At 44.5% G+C, this 18,864-nt stretch overlaps 1 protein-coding gene across 1 annotated transcript in view; it reads left to right on the top strand.

The window, feature by feature from the left end:
* Positions 1–7,135: 7,135 nt before the first annotated feature.
* Positions 7,136–18,864, top strand: part of KALRN (kalirin RhoGEF kinase) — a gene marked incomplete at both ends in the record, with an annotated part of 437,411 nt that continues 425,682 nt past the window's right edge. The window contains one exon of the mRNA XM_079539220.1: positions 7,136–7,208. Coding sequence (XP_079395346.1) covers positions 7,136–7,208 — 73 coding nt within the window. The remainder of the gene's footprint in view (positions 7,209–18,864) is intronic.

Here is an 18,864-nt window from a genome sequence, read left to right as displayed (position 1 = left end):
GGGCCCTCCTTGGATCTTCTGTCACTGAAGCACCTTTTCTAAGGTGAAAAACACTCGTACCTGCAGTTGGTGGAACTGAAACAAAGCTCATCTGGAATTGCCAGTATAGTATAAGCATTCATCATTTCTGTCTGTCTGTTGAGGCCTGTCTGTGAATCATGAAAATCCATCCTTGATTTTTAATGTATGGTGAGTGCAGGGTACCCCAGGCAAGATGTGGTGGCAGCAGAGACCTATGTTTGGGTTCCAGAGCTAAGCCAGGCTCTGAGCTATGCGAGGAGCAGTGAAGTGTAGGGCATGTGATTGTTTGAATGGGGTGGGAGGCTGGGAAGCATGAGGATGTGTCTGATTGGATAAATCTTCCATTTTACTTGCTAATTAGTCTTTGGTTGCAGTTGCATGCACTTCTTTTGTGCTCCCAATATCCACACACCTTCCCTCCTTTGCACTTGCCTGGTAGCAAGCAGTACCAGAGGAAGTTGGAGCTGCTCCACATCCTTGTGACCTTCTGTTTATAGGCAGCAGGGAAAGGAGACCTGCTAATAGGCAAAAAAAAAAAAAAAAAAAAAAAGCAAAAGCCAAAAGGACAGCTAATGAAGGAAAACGCCTGGAAACTCTCCAGTCGTAGCTTTAAGCCACGATGCAAAGAGATTTGGGAAAGTGGCAGAATAAGAGTTCTGCTTAGCAAGACTCTTAGGGCTCTCAGCCGAAAAGTAGTTATTAGAAAGCAGGGAGACACTGAGCAACTGAGCAACTGACCCCTGCTCCTGGTGTCAGGAAGTGTTATTACTGCCCATGAGATTCAATGGGGAAAAAAAAAAAAAAAAAAAAACCCCAAGCAGGCGCTTGGAGTAGTGGGTGTAAAAAGTGGAATAAGTGCAGTGCATCAGTGGGCCTCAATAATTTACTAATTGCAGCTTTCAGTAACATTAATTGTTTTAAAAAAAAAAGTTACAACTGAGGGATATCTTGTGACAGTTACTCACACAGCCGTCTGTAGATAAGACTTATCTAAATATAAAACATAAAACGATACTGTGATGTTCATCTTTAAAAAATGACACAAAACAAGCTCTCATTTTTAGTAGCCTTACTTATTTGTGCAATTCAGGGTGCGGCCTGGTGTTGGGAATGTCACCAACTAATTGTTCAGTGCTACAGACGCTGCGTGGTGCTGAGCAGGATGCTGCCTCCTGATGGAGGGTCTGTATGGATTGCTGGCAAGATGTATGAGGGCTTGATAGAGCAGTTTGTAGTAAGCTAGGCCACGGGATTTTGGTGGGATGTCAGTGATGACACCACCTGATTCAATGGAAAGGTACGCACTTGATGTTGTAAGGATACTTTCAGTGTTTTAGCCGATGAAGTGTAGGTTTATTAGAGCTCCTTATGAGAATCTAAATCTTAAATACCATAACAAAATTATAGATCCAGTCCTAGATTCAATCATTTATTTTTTAACTTCTAATAGAAACTAAACTGAGCTCACATTGTTTAAGTTTTTGCATGCACAACAACAGGGAGAAACTTTTCTTTCTCACACTAATTTGTACTGGTGAAATGGAAAGCAGGTTAGTATTTATGTCCAGCCATGTGTGAAATTAGTATCCTACAAATGCTCTGAAATGAATGCTTGTGGTAATAAAGAAGTAGTCACTGTTTAATTTTAATGCATGCTTCACCTTAAAATTGGTTTTCTGAATAGCTGCTATGTGCATTTAAAATTCTCCCTAAAACACTGCAATATTTAATACTTCCTTTTTCTGGTCTAGCTCTGTAACTCTTTCTGCAATGGGCAGAGCTTGCCTAGGAGGTTGCAAGGAGTTTAGAAGCTCCTGGTAAGTCAGTACTTATCGGTATCATTAAGAATCTGACCAAACTGCAAAGTTGAGATTAAAAGTTTGCAGGAAATTTAGTTAGAACAAAATGTACCAGCTTAATAGTGCTGAAGACTGAAGTTCTTTGTGTACATAAAGACAGAGCATAGACCTGGTCAATGCAAGCTTCTCTTGTCCTTCTGTAGCAAATGGTTGAAGAGTACCACCTTTGTAATTAGATGTTTTTTTTTTTTTTTGCAGTAGTTAATAAAAACAAGCAATTCATTTACCAACTGTAACAAAACAGCCATTGGGGAAAAAAGGCTTTTCAGTCACTGCCAACTCTTTCCAGATTCCTATCTGGAAACTCAGAGAAAGACCTGCACACTTCTCAGACATATCAGTTGTTCTGTTGTTCTGCATTCAGCTTAAGCTTTTATGGCCAGAGAGGCAAATGCACTTTTGTGCTTTATGGAAGAAGCACATTTGTTTTGTCTGCTAATACCGGCAAACCTTTGCACTGCCACAGTGCTAAAGCTATTATTTAGTTCTAAAATTGTCTTACTAATTGCCATCACTGTTCTAGATGGGGTAGTGTTTCTGGAGAGGAGTGATTAATGTTCTGCTTTCTGCGCAAGCTCAGGGAAACTGGTGGTGTCTGGAAGTGGGAGATTAGGTGGCAACTCCATAGATGTTCCCGCTTCTGTTCTGGAGGATAACAGTAGCAGGGATGATGCTGGAACAAGCACTTTGGTGTGGGATTAGAGCTTGCTCTATTCTTGCTCATACAGTTGTTCCATATCAGAGCAAAGGGTCAAGCTAACTGTCAGGTGTAAATGTGTCTGTGGGTGCTGCAAAGCCAACCCTGGTGTGCACAGAAATAATCTTTGGCATATATGTGGGTGCTTGAGTCTAACAATATGAAGCATGCCTCCTGATCCTCCATGCTGCCCTACAGGCTTCTCTGCACACGGTGCTTCCAGGTGCTTGTGAGTTTTCCCTCGCAACATTCCTGGTAGGCTGGAATATGAATGGGAACTCCCCTTCCCAATCCCAGATTAAGCCCAATTTAGGAGCATAGTAATTTCAACTCTAATACTGAAACACAGGGCTGAACAGGTCTCTAGGTGTGAGAAATTTTTCTCACATACCCCAGTGTGTAGCTGCAAATAACTTATTAATGAGGCAGCCTTAGGTGCTTTTAAGACTTACATTTTCCTACTCTGTTGTTCAGGTTTCTCTTTGATCCTACCCATTAACACTTTGTATTTATACAGTGCTGGGACACTGAAAGGGAGGGACTTTCTGCACATCTAACAGTCTCTGCAGCATCTTGCAGACTGCAGCTTATCTGCTGAGCCTGGCAGGATGGCCTTTCTCCTGTCTCTTTCTGAACAGGAACTCAGGAATGAGAACACATGTACTGTGTGAAACACTGTTTGACCAATCCTTTGTGTGGGACACCCACACTGCATGTGCTTTCTCTTGCTGCTGTTCCCAGTAGTGCAGCTGTCCTACAGCCTTCGAACATATTTCTTCTCCCTTGGATCCAATGTCTTGGAAAAACAAATTTGATTGATTTCTTGCTCAAATACTTTCCCCTCCTATCCTGTAGTTAACTTGCTTGTGGGGTCTAGCTAAACCTGCTTTATCTTAGGTGCCATCTATAGTTGTCCTGTTGCAAAACTTGACTGTAGTAGAGGATTTAAACTAAATGCCTTTGTGTCAGTTTCTGCTATTTGAGCAGCTTTAAGGGTCATCACAAATAAGAATATTCTTACCTAGTAAATTTGTTGTTCAGTGTGGATTGAGATATTTCTCAAGCAGAGCTATGCAAAAGATTAAAGCAGTGTCTATTAATGGAAGTCGTAAGTTTTGGCTTATGTAACTCTACAGGGTAGTGTGTTTTTTTTTGCTTCATATTGCAAGGAAACTGGAGGTGCCTTCAGCATTGTATCTAAACAGTGAAGTATACACTGCAGAAAGAATTTCATTCTATATTTAACAGCTTCTTTGAATAATAAAAATCACGAACGTGCTGCTGAGACTTGAAGTCATGGTGGCTCCTGGTTGTTGATATTTTACAGTGACAGCCTTGCTCTGCTCACAATGTTAATGAAAATAGTAGCTCACTTGATGTCTGGGTTTGCACCAAAACTTACAGGTGTGTGTGTTCCCTGTGCTGCATTGCCATGTGCTACAAAAGGTGTGCGCAAAGTGTGGGATGCAGCACTGTTGCTTCAATTATAATACTCTGAAAATAGTGAATATATAGTGCAAGGCTATCCTGGCCAGTGGAGCTGCAAGCATAGAAGTACAAACATGCTGTGCCTACTACAAAAGATAGCAATAAAAAATGCATGGCTTGGTCCTGATGTATTTTAGTGAAACTGAATGCAAAAAACCCAAACACTGCAACCCATTTATTCTTTAAAAAGTAGAAATTCCCATTTGTTTCAAAGCATGTGAGAGAACTGGGATCATTCTTGTTCTAATTATTCTCTATGAAAAAAAAACACCAAAAAACAACAAACTGTTTGCAGAAACAAAATTGTATGATTAAATATAAGTGCTGTAACTGGTTTAATCATTAACAAGGAATCTGTGTAGTTATCAGGATGGCAGGTCAATTAAACAAACTCCTCTCCATCCCTCAACGTTTTCTAATGTGTTTGGTTGTGGGTTATGCAGACAAGAATGTTTTTTGCAGCCTCTACAATTTCTTCAGTTGACATTACAGGTCATGCCTGCGTGGTTCATAATGAATGGGGAATATACATTCTTCTGTCATTTATATCATTAATTTCCTTTGCTGGATGATGCCAAACCTTCCCTGCTGTGCATAACTCCTGTCTAGCTGCTAAGGATGCTCCTGGAGGAGGAACGCCTTGACTCTAAACCCAGTCACATTGTACCAAACAGTTCCTCCCAGCTATCAAGGTTGTAGCTCGTGCTTATGCATCTGTCAGCATTAAGAGTTTGGGGACAAGGCCACGTGTTGTGAATATTTGGTGATGGGGTCTTGAGATGGGACTTAAAATGATGCTGTTTGTTTAGACCTTGAGGTAAGGCTTTTCTGCAGTGTGGTGTGGGAGGAAGAAAGGGTGAGTGCTCACTGTAGAAGTCTGATGCTTGAAAAATGGACTGTGTTGATGTTTTCTGCAGCTAGGTGTGAAATGACCCTTTTTATCTGTAAGCGTAAAAAGCTGTGCTTAAAAGCAGCTGGAGTTTGGCTTGGGAAATGGGCAGTAGGTCAGGGGAGGAATAAAGCAACTAGAGGGAAATTATATGCTAGAACACTACAGAGTGCTTGCTCCTGTTTCTGCATCCCCCAGGCCTGCAGTACAGTCTGCTTTTCAGTTCTGTTTCAATTCCAGTTAGTAAGGCCAGAGAAGATGCAACTGGGAGGCCTTTGCTCAGCCTGCCTGGTCAATGCCATTTCAATATTTGTTTCTCTAGGGAAAGTTTTGGCCCTTTTATCAAGTACAATGCATCAGTGGGCACACATCCAAACCCAGCCTTCTGCTACCCTCTATTGGGAAGAGATGAGATGAAGGAAACCCATAGTCTGAAATTCTCTGGGATATTCCGCCAGCCTCAGCTTCTAACCTGCAGACAGGGGGAGATCTGATCCAAGCAGTGTCACTCATAGCCAGTTGATTCTGAGATTTCTCCTGTTACGAGTATTTTTTTGTCTGGAGACACTCCAGCCTGACGCGTAGCTTTTGTGCTGCGTTCCAACCAGTCCCTCTGGGGTGACCCAGAGATGTTTTGTCCTTGTGCACAGCTTGCTTCTTCTCATGCACCTACAGAGTTTCTTTAAACATCACTGACAAAGGAGCAGCTACTGGACAAAATCCCTATGGGGAGAGGAGGGTTCTGGGGATGTTGGGACCTGCTGCTGGCAAAGGGAGACTCTTTGTCTTCAGATAGAAGACAGTGTTTTGCAGCAAAGATGGGTTATTTAAGTGGAACACATCCCAGGGGGTGCCAGCTCCACCAGCTGCTCCCTCTTACTTGTGGCAGAGGTAACAGATGACCTGTGGGGTGTGCAAGTAAACCTCTGCTATACAGTGGTGCTTTGAATTGGTGGAACGGCAGCACTGCTCGCTAAGCAGGCTGCAGGTTTTGATGCTGTTGCATGATTGCTGGGGAATGAGAAACTGGTAAGACTTCAAATAGGTGGATGGGAGAAGAAAGTGCCCAAATGGCAAATACCTGTCTTTCTGTCTATCTGTGCTTGAAATCTTGATAGCTGGGCTTAGGGAATAATATTTAACACAGCTGCTAACAGAGTGCAAACAGGCATTCCTCATAGTGCTCCTTCTGAGACAACAATTGTTGTCCCAAATCACAAATACTGGAGCTACAGCAGAGAAACAGAATCATTTAAATAGCTGAATCAATGTCTGAGCTGGGAGCAGGATCGTGCTTCTTCAAACTCCTTTTTTGCTCTCTACCCTACAGCCCTCTGGGATTGTAAAGAGTAAAACACAGAGGTGTACCTGCAACAGCGTGCAGTTTCACTGATCATTTCCAAAGCCATTGTGCTCACAGCCCGTGAAGAGTAAGGAGGGAGGAAGAAAAAAAAATAAAGGGGTTTCCCTATAGCCATCCTAGCGATTACTTTGAGTCCCCGACTACCTGCCTAGCTGACAGCCGCATGCCGTACCCCGCGGTTATTCATCCGAGGGGAGACATGGCAGCGTGATGCACAGACATATGGCTGCGGAGCGCACAGGGGCAGGCTATAATAACAACAACAACAACAAAACAAGGCTCCATCTGGGGCGTCCGAGCCCGCACCTGTGTCCGCCCCAGCCCGCCCGGCGCGCGCTGCTGCGCGGAGCGACCGCGCCCCGCGGAGAGGCTGCCCCTGCGGGCTCCGCGCCCGGCCCGGCTCAGGAAGCGCCGGTAGGGAAGCGGCGGGGGCGGCTGCCGGGGGCCGGGCCGGGTTGGCAGCGCGGCGAGGGGCAGCGCGGCGGCGGCGGCGGGGGGGGGCACGGAGCGGAACAATAGCGGGCGGAGGGGAGGGGGCCGGCGGCGTCGGGGATCGGCACCCCGCCCCGGGCAGCCCAGCCCAGCCTAGCGTAGCCTGCGGGCAGCGCAGCCCAGCCCCGGGGCAGCCGCCCCGCAGGCAGCGCGGAAGGGATGATGAGCCGGGCGGCGCTCGGCTGGGCTCGCTGCTAAACGCGCCTCCATCCCTCCCTCCCTTTTCTTTTCACTCCCTCCCTCTTTTTCTCTCTGTCTCGGCTCTCCTCCTCCTAACTCACTGGATATTACCAGCCGCCGGGCTCGCCGCCTTCTCTTCCCCAGCCATGAATCCCACCGAAGGGGCGGCGGAGGAAGGCGCTGTCCCCGACTCGGAGGTGGATGCTTTCTTCCGAACAGGTAGAGGAGCCGCGGGGGAGGAAGGGGCCGGGGCAAGCGCCGGGCCCTGCCTCTGCCGCTGGATGTGGGCTGGCGGCGGTGCGGGCACCGGCGGCTACGGAGCCTCGGGGGGTTGATGTGAGGGGGTTCCCCGCCCTTCTTTTTGCTTTGTCCGCCGCAGACCTCTCGTCTCGGCTTGCCCGGGCCCTCTCCCGCCCCCGGGAGGATGCTGCTACTGCGGAGCCGCCGCACGGGGCTGCCCTCCTACCACTGGCCAGGGCGGGAGGGGACCGGCTGGGCTCCCGTCCCCGGCAGGCACAAAAGCTCCGCGGGGATGCTCGAAGCGAGCCGCGTAACGGAGCCCCGGGGCTGGGCTTAGCCCCGAGCGGCGGCAGCCACCCGGGAACCGGCCGTTTCGGGAACGCGGAGCCGGCCGTCTGCCCGGCACGGCTCGGATCCCTCCTGCCGCCCTCGGGTGGACGGCTAGGGCGAGGGAGCCTCGGGCAGAGCTCGCCCGTTGCTCCCCGGGGATGCTGAGCTCGCCAAATGTTTCAAGGATATGTGAGAGTGTGTTCCGCCCTTCGCTTTCAGAGGATGCTGAAGTGGAGCAGAAGGGTCGCTGGGCTGCGGCGGAGCGGGGAGGGGGCCTTCGTTAGTGATGCAGCGATTAGTTAAATGCTCTGGGCGATGGGGATGTGCTGCGTCGCTCACCCGTGGTGTGGTAGCCCTCAGCTTTGAAACACGGGTTTACACAGGATCAACATCTCTACTAAAACAACTTGTGGTCAGCACTCCCCCGACAGAATCAGAATCTCGAGAAAGTATTACAGGATCCTTGGTAGATTTTTAATTAAAAATTGTAAAGGATTAAGTGCTTGTTTCATAAGGGGATTGACCCTTGGGGGGTGAAGGCTGACACTTATTGGCACAGCTGTTTGTCAAGACTTTGCTTTTCATCTGTTTTCTTCCATCTACCTGCTCATTAGCTACAGAGTGATTTGAGATCCAGTTACAAACAACAACAACAACAACAAAACCACCTGAACAATTATGTAATCACCAAAACTTTAAAGTAGTTAAATCCTGAATGCTGCAGCAGCTCCCTGCGTGCCCCATCTGTGTGAAAAGCCTTTGGTCTAGGGGATAGCTGTAACCAGGTCTGGCTGTATGTATCTTGTGATCCACAAGCCATTAAGTCATAGGTATTTGCCTGTTGATAGCTCACCTGGTTACAAGCTCATTTCCCAAGCCTCCACAACATCAGCATTTGTGGGCAACTAAAGACTTGTTTTAGAAAACCAAAAAACACAAGAAACAAAAGAAAAATTGTGTTGATTTTCTTTTTAAGGGTCTCCTCACCTTTTCTCCCCTTCTTGCTTCAAGTTAATTCATTTCCCTGTGACACTGCCTCCTCAGCGTAAGCATGTTAACAGAATTGAATTTGGAGAGAGTCAGGTCTGTCTAGCTTGTATGAAAAAAGCATTTCTGAAATGAGGAATAGGCACAGAGAATCGTGTGCTGAGGCATTTCTTCCACTTTGCCTTCTCCACCAGCAATTTCACCTGTAGATCCACAGATATGCTGCTGCCTGCTTTGGTCTCTTGATGTTTCTGGAGGAAACAAAACCACAGAAATAGGGGTTTGGAGGGGATGCCAAATCCTTGTGCCAAAGCATGTATGTATAGACCGTTCCTGTTGGTTGGCTTGTCTAATTTGAAAAGCTTTGGTGAAGGAGCTCACAGAATTCTTGTTTCTGTACTGCTAATGTAGCATTTTGCATGCAAAAGGTGACATGGCAAAATCTTAGTAACTCATTTTGGTTGTCAGGTGTTACAATGACCAGGCAACCCACTGAGAAATGGGGAGAAAGCAAATGATAGTAGGCGTGGCTCACGTTGGTTTTCTGCACTGTTGGTGTACTGTTTGCTTCTTGAGGCTGTGCTGGAGCTGGGCTTGGTCTCGCTGGGTGGCAGGAGATCAGAAACTGAGGGGCTTCAGAGGGAAGCTGCGGACAGATGCTGCTGACTCTTCTGTTCCTCTTTTCCCCATCAGTGACTGAACAAGGATTGGGAGGGAGATGGAGTCTCGTTTGTCATAGCTGCAAAGACTTGCATAAGCTCAGCAGTCTTTTTTACTCCATGTGAGCATTTTTCTTTTTCTTCTTGTGTGCTGACTTGTATTCTGGATTTATCAAGTATAACCATGGTGTCTTTTGTGCCTTTAGTCATCCGCAGCAAATAAAATATGAACCTATGTGGTTTAAAGAGTAGCTGTTTCACCAGCATAAACTCTTCCTGAATACACTGCTAATATACAGCAAAGCACGAACTCATTGCTTTCAGTGAAAAAATGGACTCCGATAGGCTAACATCTCACTTGGAGGCTTTTAGCAAGCAGACAGTCTGTGCTGGAGCCAGGAGGATCAATTTCTGCCTGGGACCAGCAGGGCTGCTGCTGGCAATGGCACTGTGCTCAAGTGTTGCACCAGCAGCACCCAAAACTGGACAGTAAGGTCCCTTAGTGATTCTAACATGCTAGAAACAGCATGTCTCTGAACTGTATGTGGAACATAAAAGTGAGGGAATTAACACAGGATAATAAAGGCAGATCTGTTCTGGAGCATGTATGGGTGAGAGCTAGGAATGACTTCAAGAAAAGCATGGATTTAACACTTGTGTGGTTGATGCTGAAATGTAGTTAAGCATTCCTAGAGACACAAAGGACTAGTCTAATTTTTACCATCACATATCTGCAAGGAGCAATTCTGTTTTTTAGAGAATTGCTCCTATGTAACTGGGATACGTTTCACCAGGCAGAGGGACCTTAAGGGCAGAAATGAGGACTGCAACCTCCAGCTCAGATTTCCAGGATAACAGAGGCTGCTGGATCAAAGCAGCAATTTCTGCACTGAGTCTATCACTTCTGTTTGAGCTCATGTTTGAGTAAGAAACTAAATCTGTGCCTAGATATATCTTATTAAGTTTCTTATGTCTATTTTGGTGACAGATAATGAAATATGAGCAAGTTCTCTAGAGCTCTCAGCTGTCTATATTAAATGTGACTGAGAATTTCACGTTGCACAGAACTGAATCCAAATATCTGTTGTTTCAAACATAAAGTAGGTCTCTTTGTATCTGTACAAATGGCAGACATTCTTTGGTTATAGACATGGGGGGAAAGCTTTGTCTTTGTGCCTAAGCTGCAGGAATTTCTGCAGTGTGGTTTGGAAGCAGAGATCCAGCATATAAGAAAATCCTTTTCCAATATATTAAAGATTTATAGAGGTCATTGTCAGAACAACTTAGCGAGCTACTGATTACTGAAGGGTTAATCATCAATATTTACTGTCTGCTAGCAGTACCGTTTTCTGAATTACTTTTTCTGGCATTTAAGTATAACATTGATTACATCTGATGTGAAGATGCCCAATATGTCATTGATACTTCCTGTGGGTGAGCTGAAAATTGATACTACTCCATCTCCTTTGCCTGCGATGAATTATTCCATTTGTTTTCAGCCTTCCACCAGCCTGTTAGACTTCCAGCATTGTTCTTTTGCGCACAAGTGACTGGTAACTCCACTACTAAATAACTTAAAAATGATGGCCAGTGTCCAGGCTGAGTGATCAATAGATGTGCTTGAAGTGATGTCTGCACAGAAGTGTTCCTCGAGGTTGATGGAATCAAGTGTCTCCTCACAGAGCAGATGAACTGATGCAGTCTAGTTGTCATTGGGATGAAGTGTTTGGGTGACGCATGGCTTCCTCACCTTGAGACTTTATAATTCATGAGATCTGGTGATGTGCGTTGATAAACGATGCTCTGGTGTACAGTCAAATTGTACTCACCATTTGGAAAGCTCCCATATTCTTGAAGGTGATGCTGTTAATTAAAATCCCCACTGCTCTCTGGAGGCTCTGACCTCCGACTCTGTCAGGAATATGAGATTTGTTCCTTTCTTTTCTTATTTTCTTTTTTTTTTTCTTGTGACTGATGTGGGCAAGAGGACAGTTGTGTCATTGCATGTGTGGACCCACATCCTCCCAAATCCCTGTCAGCATGTTGGGCTGTATGGCTCTGCCCTGCTGCTCTGCGGGGCTCCTAGGGGAGCTCTGTTACCCCAGGAACTGGCAGGGATTTTGCATCTAGATGCAGCAAAAGAGATGTGGGCGAATCAATGGGTCCTGGTAGGAGCAGCTATCATCTTCCCCCCTGGCCCTGCAACTTCTGATCACAAATGGAGCAGAATCTGCTGACCTGGGGGGGCTGTGACAAATGGGGAAGGATCTGTGTTATCTGATCCTGGAAGGGAGTGATTTAAAACAGGGATTTAGTTCAGAAAAGGTGTTCAGAGGAGTGTTTATTTACTCTCCTTCCTTCCTCCTTGCTCAGGTATATGAACAAGGTATTGGGGTTGCCACCTGATAGTAATTTGTGATGTGCTGCTTGTGGCTGAGAGTGCATTGTGTTATAGTCCAGCAGGAAGATATTTGTTCCGTTTGATGTTAATTATTGAATGGAGTTGCTTCCAGAGGAAAAGGCTTGTTATACCTCGCTTCTGTTCAGAGCTGGGAAATAGCCTCACAGCCCTTGATTCTCAAAGCAGGGTAAAGTAGTGCAACTGAGACTGGAGCAGACACCAGTAAAGTTCACAGGTGCTGCGGGTACATTTGATGTGGCACCTGCAGGTGTTATTGAGTGGGGGAGGGCTCACTGCTTTTACCTGACTTTAGGGCAAAGCTCCAAAAGAGCAAAGTGCTATCCCAAAGTCTTTCTATCAAAGCGGAAAATGTAACTATTGCTGCTTCCCTCTGTGCCAACCCACATGTTGTGTCAACTCTCATAATCAGAAAACACGAGGGCTGAAATTTGAAGAAACTTGGATTTATTTTATATATTTTTTTGTGGATTCCCCCTCTTCAAACACACCTCTCCATGTTAAGAGCCCTCTGGGGACCCCTGCAGCCAGACAGGTGTTCTGGGCTTCTGGAAGGCTCAGGATGAAGTATTTTGTTGTTCCAGCTGCTGTGACCTTATGGTCTCTAGGAAGTTTGGTTATGGATGTAGAGCTGCTTTATTGCTCCATGGCGATGTGTGCCGTGCTGTACTCAGAGGTATTTTTAAGTACTTCATAGTTGCATCAAAGAAAATGCTTATGGAGTATTAGGCCTTATAAACCCATAGTGCTGTACGTTTTACAACTGAAACCTAAAGTAAGTTGTGAAACAACTTAGAGGTATTTGTGCTTTTGTTTGATTTGGATTGCTGTTCTGCTTTTATTATTTCTCTGGATAAACAACCCCTGTTTTACAGGCTTGTGTGGCACACATGCCCTGTGTTTAACTGAAAGACCTGCGGCACTGGGGGAGTTTTGCATAGCAACTCTGGTGAGAATAACAGTGAATATTATGATATGTGTTGCAAAAGAAAGATGGGTATGAAGAGAGAAGGCAAACAGAAGTCCAATAGAATTGTCTGATTGGAGAACACTACAATGCAGAGGGCTGTGAAAGAAAAATCATAATATTGTGAGTCTCTTTTTTCCACTCATCTCTTCAACAGACTGTGTTACTGTCACACAGATCCAGAGGACTTGAGAGGAATTGTTTGGGAATTTTCACTGACGTAGCCAGAAACGAGAACTTGGCCCTGGCACTGCAGCAGCAGTCATAAATCTAGGTTCAAGTCAGTCACCTGTGCAAGGTGTGGGTTGCAGCTTGTTGAAATAGGATTCACTGCATTTTGGACTGAGGATGGAGTAATATTTCAGCAAAATATTTACATTTTCATATTGTATTTCAGATCTGGTTCAGAATGAGTTTAGTGCTTGAACTCAGGAGAAGGATTGTTCTCTGCTGTAAGTCATTGTAAAAGTTACGTGTGTGACTGCTGAGGTATAACATCAGTTTCAGCCACTTTTCATTTATTATATTTTGAATGATACACTAAAGAGTAAAACTGATATATTCAAATTGGGTATGTTCTGTACTGGGGTGTGAAACACCATGTAAAAATTGAAGGTTAAATAATTCCTGTTTCCTAATCAAAGGCTTAGGAGCTAATTCTGTTTCTGCTTTTAGATAGAAATGTTCATTTTTATTTGCTCACTTTCATTAGCTGCTGCCTAGAATAAATTGTCTTACTGGCGTTCTTTCTCTCTTATCAACATTGTGTGGCTTTGTAACTAAAACCTACGACTGTCTTCAAATATTACACAGTACAATGACTGAGGTACATGGGTGTAATTTGTCATGTTCCCACTTCAGGGCAACAAATTGTCTCTAAGACTGAAAATAAATTCCTTTTTGTAACCTTAACTATCTGAACCAGCACTGCAGTTTCACTGATGGAACAAAACTACCATAATTAGGCAGACTGCAGTTTTTAGTGTAAGGTCACATCATGCTTTGCTGAGAATAATAAGAGGAAATGATCTTCAATTTAAGATCTCAGTGACTGGCAGGCCAGCTGCTCTGGTCATTTCTGTAAGTGAAGTGGTCTTGGGAAAACGGGTGAGTGAATGTTGTTTGGAAGAGAAATTAAATTAACCTTGTTGTGTAAATGGTACCCATGTAGACTTACTTGAGCTTTCAGGTTTTTAAACTCTGATTTCTGTGTATAATAAGCTCTGCTGAAGTAGAAGATACGCTTTATCTTCAAAATAAAAATCATTAAAAGGGAAGATTTCACTCAAAGATACTGCATTCTCCTTGGGATTGTGAACCTTCCTTTGAAAGGCAAGTGCTGGGTAAGGTAGCAATGGCAGCATGTCCTGCTGCAGTGGGGTATGAGGACTGGAAGATGGCTTTGGCTGGTTTATTACCTGAAATTAGAATATATGCTGCAAAAAGAGCCTTCTGAAGGCTCCCTGATGATATTGGTGCTGCTGGCGTAGTTCCTGGCTTCCAGAGTGTACCTGGGTGCTCTCATTGCTACCAGCAGTCCATGTTGGGAGCCAGTGGCTGATGGGGACAAAGGTGTCTGCATGTCTGTCAGTCAGGACAATGGCCTGCTGCTGGGCTGCGGGGAGGAGAGCAGCCGCTTTGTGTGGCAGGGCAGGCATGGCAGATGGCTAATTGGACATGATAAACCACAGGGCAATGAGGAAGAAAAAGGAGGTCTGCAGGGATTATCAGCTTATATCTCACATGGTTTAAAAAAAAATACATATATATGTCTGTGTGTGTGTGTATACATATATATATATATATATATATATATATATATATATATATAAAATGTATATATGTATGCACTTATTTTTAAAATGTTCTTTATCATCTGAATATATAAGAAGGGGACTCTAACTATCCTCTTTGCCTTAGCAAACACAAGGCATGCTTTATTAGCTGGGGGCAAATCATATTACTGTACGAGAAGGTGGGCAAACACACAGCCCCCAGAGACACTGGCATGGCACTTAGGAAAATTAGCTGTGCATGTTTTTCACTGATCTTTTAAGTAAATATCAAACTGTTGTGCCAAACAGCATCCAAGCTGAAAACAAAGCTTTGTGGCAGCGTTTTTCAAAAGGATGGGAAGAAACTCTGCAGTCGTTTGCCTGGTTGTGAATAAACCACCAGTTTTGCATCATTGAAAAGTTGATTAATGACAACATAAGTTATGTATTAAATGTGTTATATTAGACTAAATAGAGAACATTCTGTACAGCCAAATCTTGAGACACTTACTCTAACAAACTTTCACTTATTTTAAACAGCTTAATAAAAAATGGAATGGAAGTCCTCAAGGTATGTGTCAATCCCAGGTAGCTTTCATGTTAAATTCATGTCCTCTTGGCATGAGGTCTGTGGAGGCTATGGGAGCTGAAGGCTCATGCCTACCTACACCGTGGTAGCAGCACAGATCATCATCTTCTTTTTGGTTGTAAGTAATTCCTTTTTCTCACTCCTAATTTAATGGCAAGGAAACACACAACAGCTTTGGGACTAATTCCATAATTTTGGGTAATTTTTCTGTTGTTCATTAAGAGGGTTTAGGAAACAAAGCTGTAACAGGGTCATTGCTTTGGTGGCTGCTGTGGTGATCCGCAGTCCTCACCGGCTTTAACACCCTGTTTTGTAAAATACCATCAAGTGCCTAGGATATTTCAGTATTTTACCATGTCTCGTAATACTACTGTTATGGCATATAACAGATACATTTAAATTGTAGTAAAAATAAATCTGCAAGAGGTTAAAAATAATAGCTAACAAGAAATATGCATTACTCTGTGGTAGCAGATTTACTTTCTGTGGAAACGTCTGGACTGTGTTTCTCTTCTACTGTTTACTACTGTCTTTTCCCACAGGACAGGTTTAGTGGAAATTCCAGATGCAGAGTTTCAGTTGGTTGCTGCTGGCTTCAGCAGGCCCTTTAGGCTGAACCTGTCAGTCTGTGCAGCTCCTGAGGCTCCAGGGCCAGGAGACCACTGGAAGAATTGTAGTAGTACTGAATCTTTCTATAGGACTAATCTCTTTTGGGCCCTATAATATTGTCATCATGTTATGATGGTTCTCTACTGGTGTTTATTTCTGTTATTGTCTCGGTTGCTGATTAGTTCCTTCTGAAACGGATGCTACGTGAACAAAAAGATGGTCTCTGCCATGAAGTACTTACAATAGAAGCTGTGGAGCGGATTGGGAATTCATTTAACCAAAGACTGTCTTTCACTTTGCTCTGCTTTTGAATGAGTCTGAAGGACAAGCCCTTGGCATCAGGGAATTTGACACTGGATGTGGAGCACAGGGAATGGCTGAGAGGAGTGCAATGAGGGGGGGAAGAAATAAGAAAACTGTAGGGAAGCCTGAAATACATGGAAGAAAGCAATGAGGTTTTCCAGCAGTTTTCCAGTGCTTTAGAGCAGAGCTGGAAGGCACTTTGCTGGGAAAGCAGCCACAGTTTGCATCCTATGTGGAAGGGAAATGGTGATGTCAGTGTGGGAAAGGTCAGAAGCCAAAGGAAATCACAGAAATGAGACAATAAGAGGTTTGATTAGAGCTGGATATAGCTTTCAGGGTGGAAAGCTCAAGGTAGGATTTCAGACATCAGGAAAATGCCATCAGATTCTGGCAGCATGCATAGCTAAAGGAGGTAACAAGCTGTGCCTGCACATGTGCCATGCTCACAATAAGGAAGGTGGCCATATGAGGTACTGCACAGTATAGGAAAACCAGCAGGGTTTTCTCCAGCAGGAAATTCCCCTCACCATCTAAGACTGCTTTTGTCACACTGGGATCTTTCAATTGTGATTGTACCCAATGCCTGCCTTGCTGTGATGCTGCAGAGATTTGCCTATGAAGTAGGCACACTGAGCCCAAATCCTCTTGCTTCACATTTAATGCCTCTTGTTCACAGAAAAATGTCATGAAGAGCCAGTCTCCTTGGATCTGACTGCCACTGCGTTCACAGCAATTTAACTTTCCTGCTCTGCTTTTCTGTGTTGAAGCAGAGTTCAGGAATGATGCTAATAGAGTCAGTCTGAGGCATTCAGATAAATTTAGTACGAAGGAGCCAGTCAGGCCTGCCGGGTGAATAGTAATGATCTTGTGAGCTTCAAGGACTCAGATCCATGGTGTGTGATCCTCTGGTTAGCAGCTTGCTCCAGTTCAGCTCAATCCTGCTTGAAAGTTAGCTGGGGTGTGAAATAGGGCAGCTATCTCACACAGGTTCCTGCTGCTCTGTTATCTGTCTGCTTCTGCAGGTTATTTATCAATTTCCTAAAGAAATGGTCTTTAACTATTTGAGGGCCTGGAGGAAGTTGCTGATGCTGGTTTAAAACATCTCTGGTGCTAATACTGAGCAGAGGAAAAACCTGATGGGCTAGATGGGTTCTGATCAATTAAAACTGATCTGCGTGGTAATGAAAATCTGTAACAGTGCTTCTCAGCCTACAAGTCCTTATCATGGGAAAAGATTCAAAAAACAGGGAAAAGAAACCTGCGTGTCTACATCACTGAGCTGTGCAGTAAGGTGTAACTGGCAGCTTGGCCCTGCTTGCTGTGATTGGAATTGGTTTCAGTGCTTGATTCAGCTTCAACTCCATTGCAGTGTTTTTGCCTGAGACTTCTGGTGGTCACATGCAGTAGTTCAAAACCAGGGACTGGTGGGTTCCCACTGAGGTGTTCAAATGATAGCTTCCCACAGTTTCTGCCTGGGAAGTCAAACAATGCTGGAGATGTGCAGGATGACCAGCAGTTACATTGCCTGCCTGAGCTGTCCTCACCACTCCTTGGTGTCACGTAGCAGTAGAGATAACAGCACAGATAATAGAGATAATTGTACGGATTTAGTAAACGGATTTAGTAAAGCATTTCAGAACACTTGGGTAGTGACAGTGTTTGTGTAGAATGGGGAAGTCTTATTAAACCCATTTGTGAAAGAGGGATAACCAGGCACAAAAGTGTAGCAAGTGGTTTTCTTGAAGTTATGTGGGCTTTGTGCACTTCTGTGTGTGTGTAAACTCAATGTTCTGCTCACGGAGCAAATCCTGACGACTCTGCTTGACTTTAACTTGCATTGCTGGGTCACAGGCCAGGAAAAGCACACCAATACCTTTGTACCTTAGGATTGTCAAAAGTCACGGCTAAAGTGACAGTGACATCAGCTTGGTGTGCAAACACTCAGCTCTCCTTAAACCACTTGATGTGGGCACCTATATATGGATGCAGGTGACCTACTTCAGACAGGTTGTACAGTTTGCTCTTAGTCTTGGAAATAGGATTAACACACCTTTCCTGTGTCCACACTAGCCGGTTAGATGGCTTTAAGATATTTATTATGCTGACTCTCTAAGCATACATAGGTCAGACCCACATCTGGTCCAAAAAATGGCCTGATGCCAGCAACAGCAGAGAAGCTGCAGTAATTTACGCAAGTGGAGATTCTGACCTGTGTTCAGCTGACAGACTGAGGTGAGAATGCTACCAGAGGACCGGTAGCAGAGTAAGAAAATTTCTAATTTCATGCGTTAAGGCATTCAGATGATGTTTCTCATCACCATGGTATCCAAATGCTTAAAAAAAAATGAGGCACTTGGGTGCAGGGTCCATTCTGCTTGCTATTTGGTACAGTCCCTTGTGCTTTTTTTTCATAATGAGTGTGCTGCTGTGAAAGTTACATCTATTAAATGCTAAATGTAAGAGTGATTTAATGACATGCTATTAAAAAGTTCCACCTACCTAAAAATGCTTTGCTTTCCAGCCAGGTTGGTAATATATTCCATATTTTACAGAGATCTCTTCTTGAAGCGAATGCTGTCAGGAACCATTCAGAGCTCTGATCTTGCTTTTTTTTTGGTCTTTTACGAGTGCCAGGTTCCCTTTTGCTACAGATCCAAGTGCTGCGCCCCGAGGTTTGTGCTGTGGACGTCTCCCACGGGTGCACTGGTTACTTGTGGGCATGGGGAGGTGCCTCCTGGCTGCTTCCACGCAGCACACTTTAATGGAGCTATAAACATAGTATGTGATTTCCTTTCCTTGGTCTCATTTTTCCTTATACTTTTTCCTCTCGGTATACAGCTGGTGAATGTGGAAGCTACATGCTGCTTTTCCAAATGGAGCAGTTTGTTTAATGTGGAATTTCTCAGAGTGGAATAAATACCTGTGGTCTTCTGAGGAACTCAGAACTGGATTGTAGTTACTACCTGTGTGCAGCAGCAACATTCCCTGGGTGAGGTG

This window comes from Tetrao urogallus, assembly GCF_951394365.1.
Source record: "Tetrao urogallus genome assembly, chromosome: 8".
Lineage (NCBI taxonomy): Eukaryota > Metazoa > Chordata > Aves > Galliformes > Phasianidae > Tetrao > Tetrao urogallus.
This window is presented reverse-complemented; position numbering and strand designations above follow the sequence as displayed.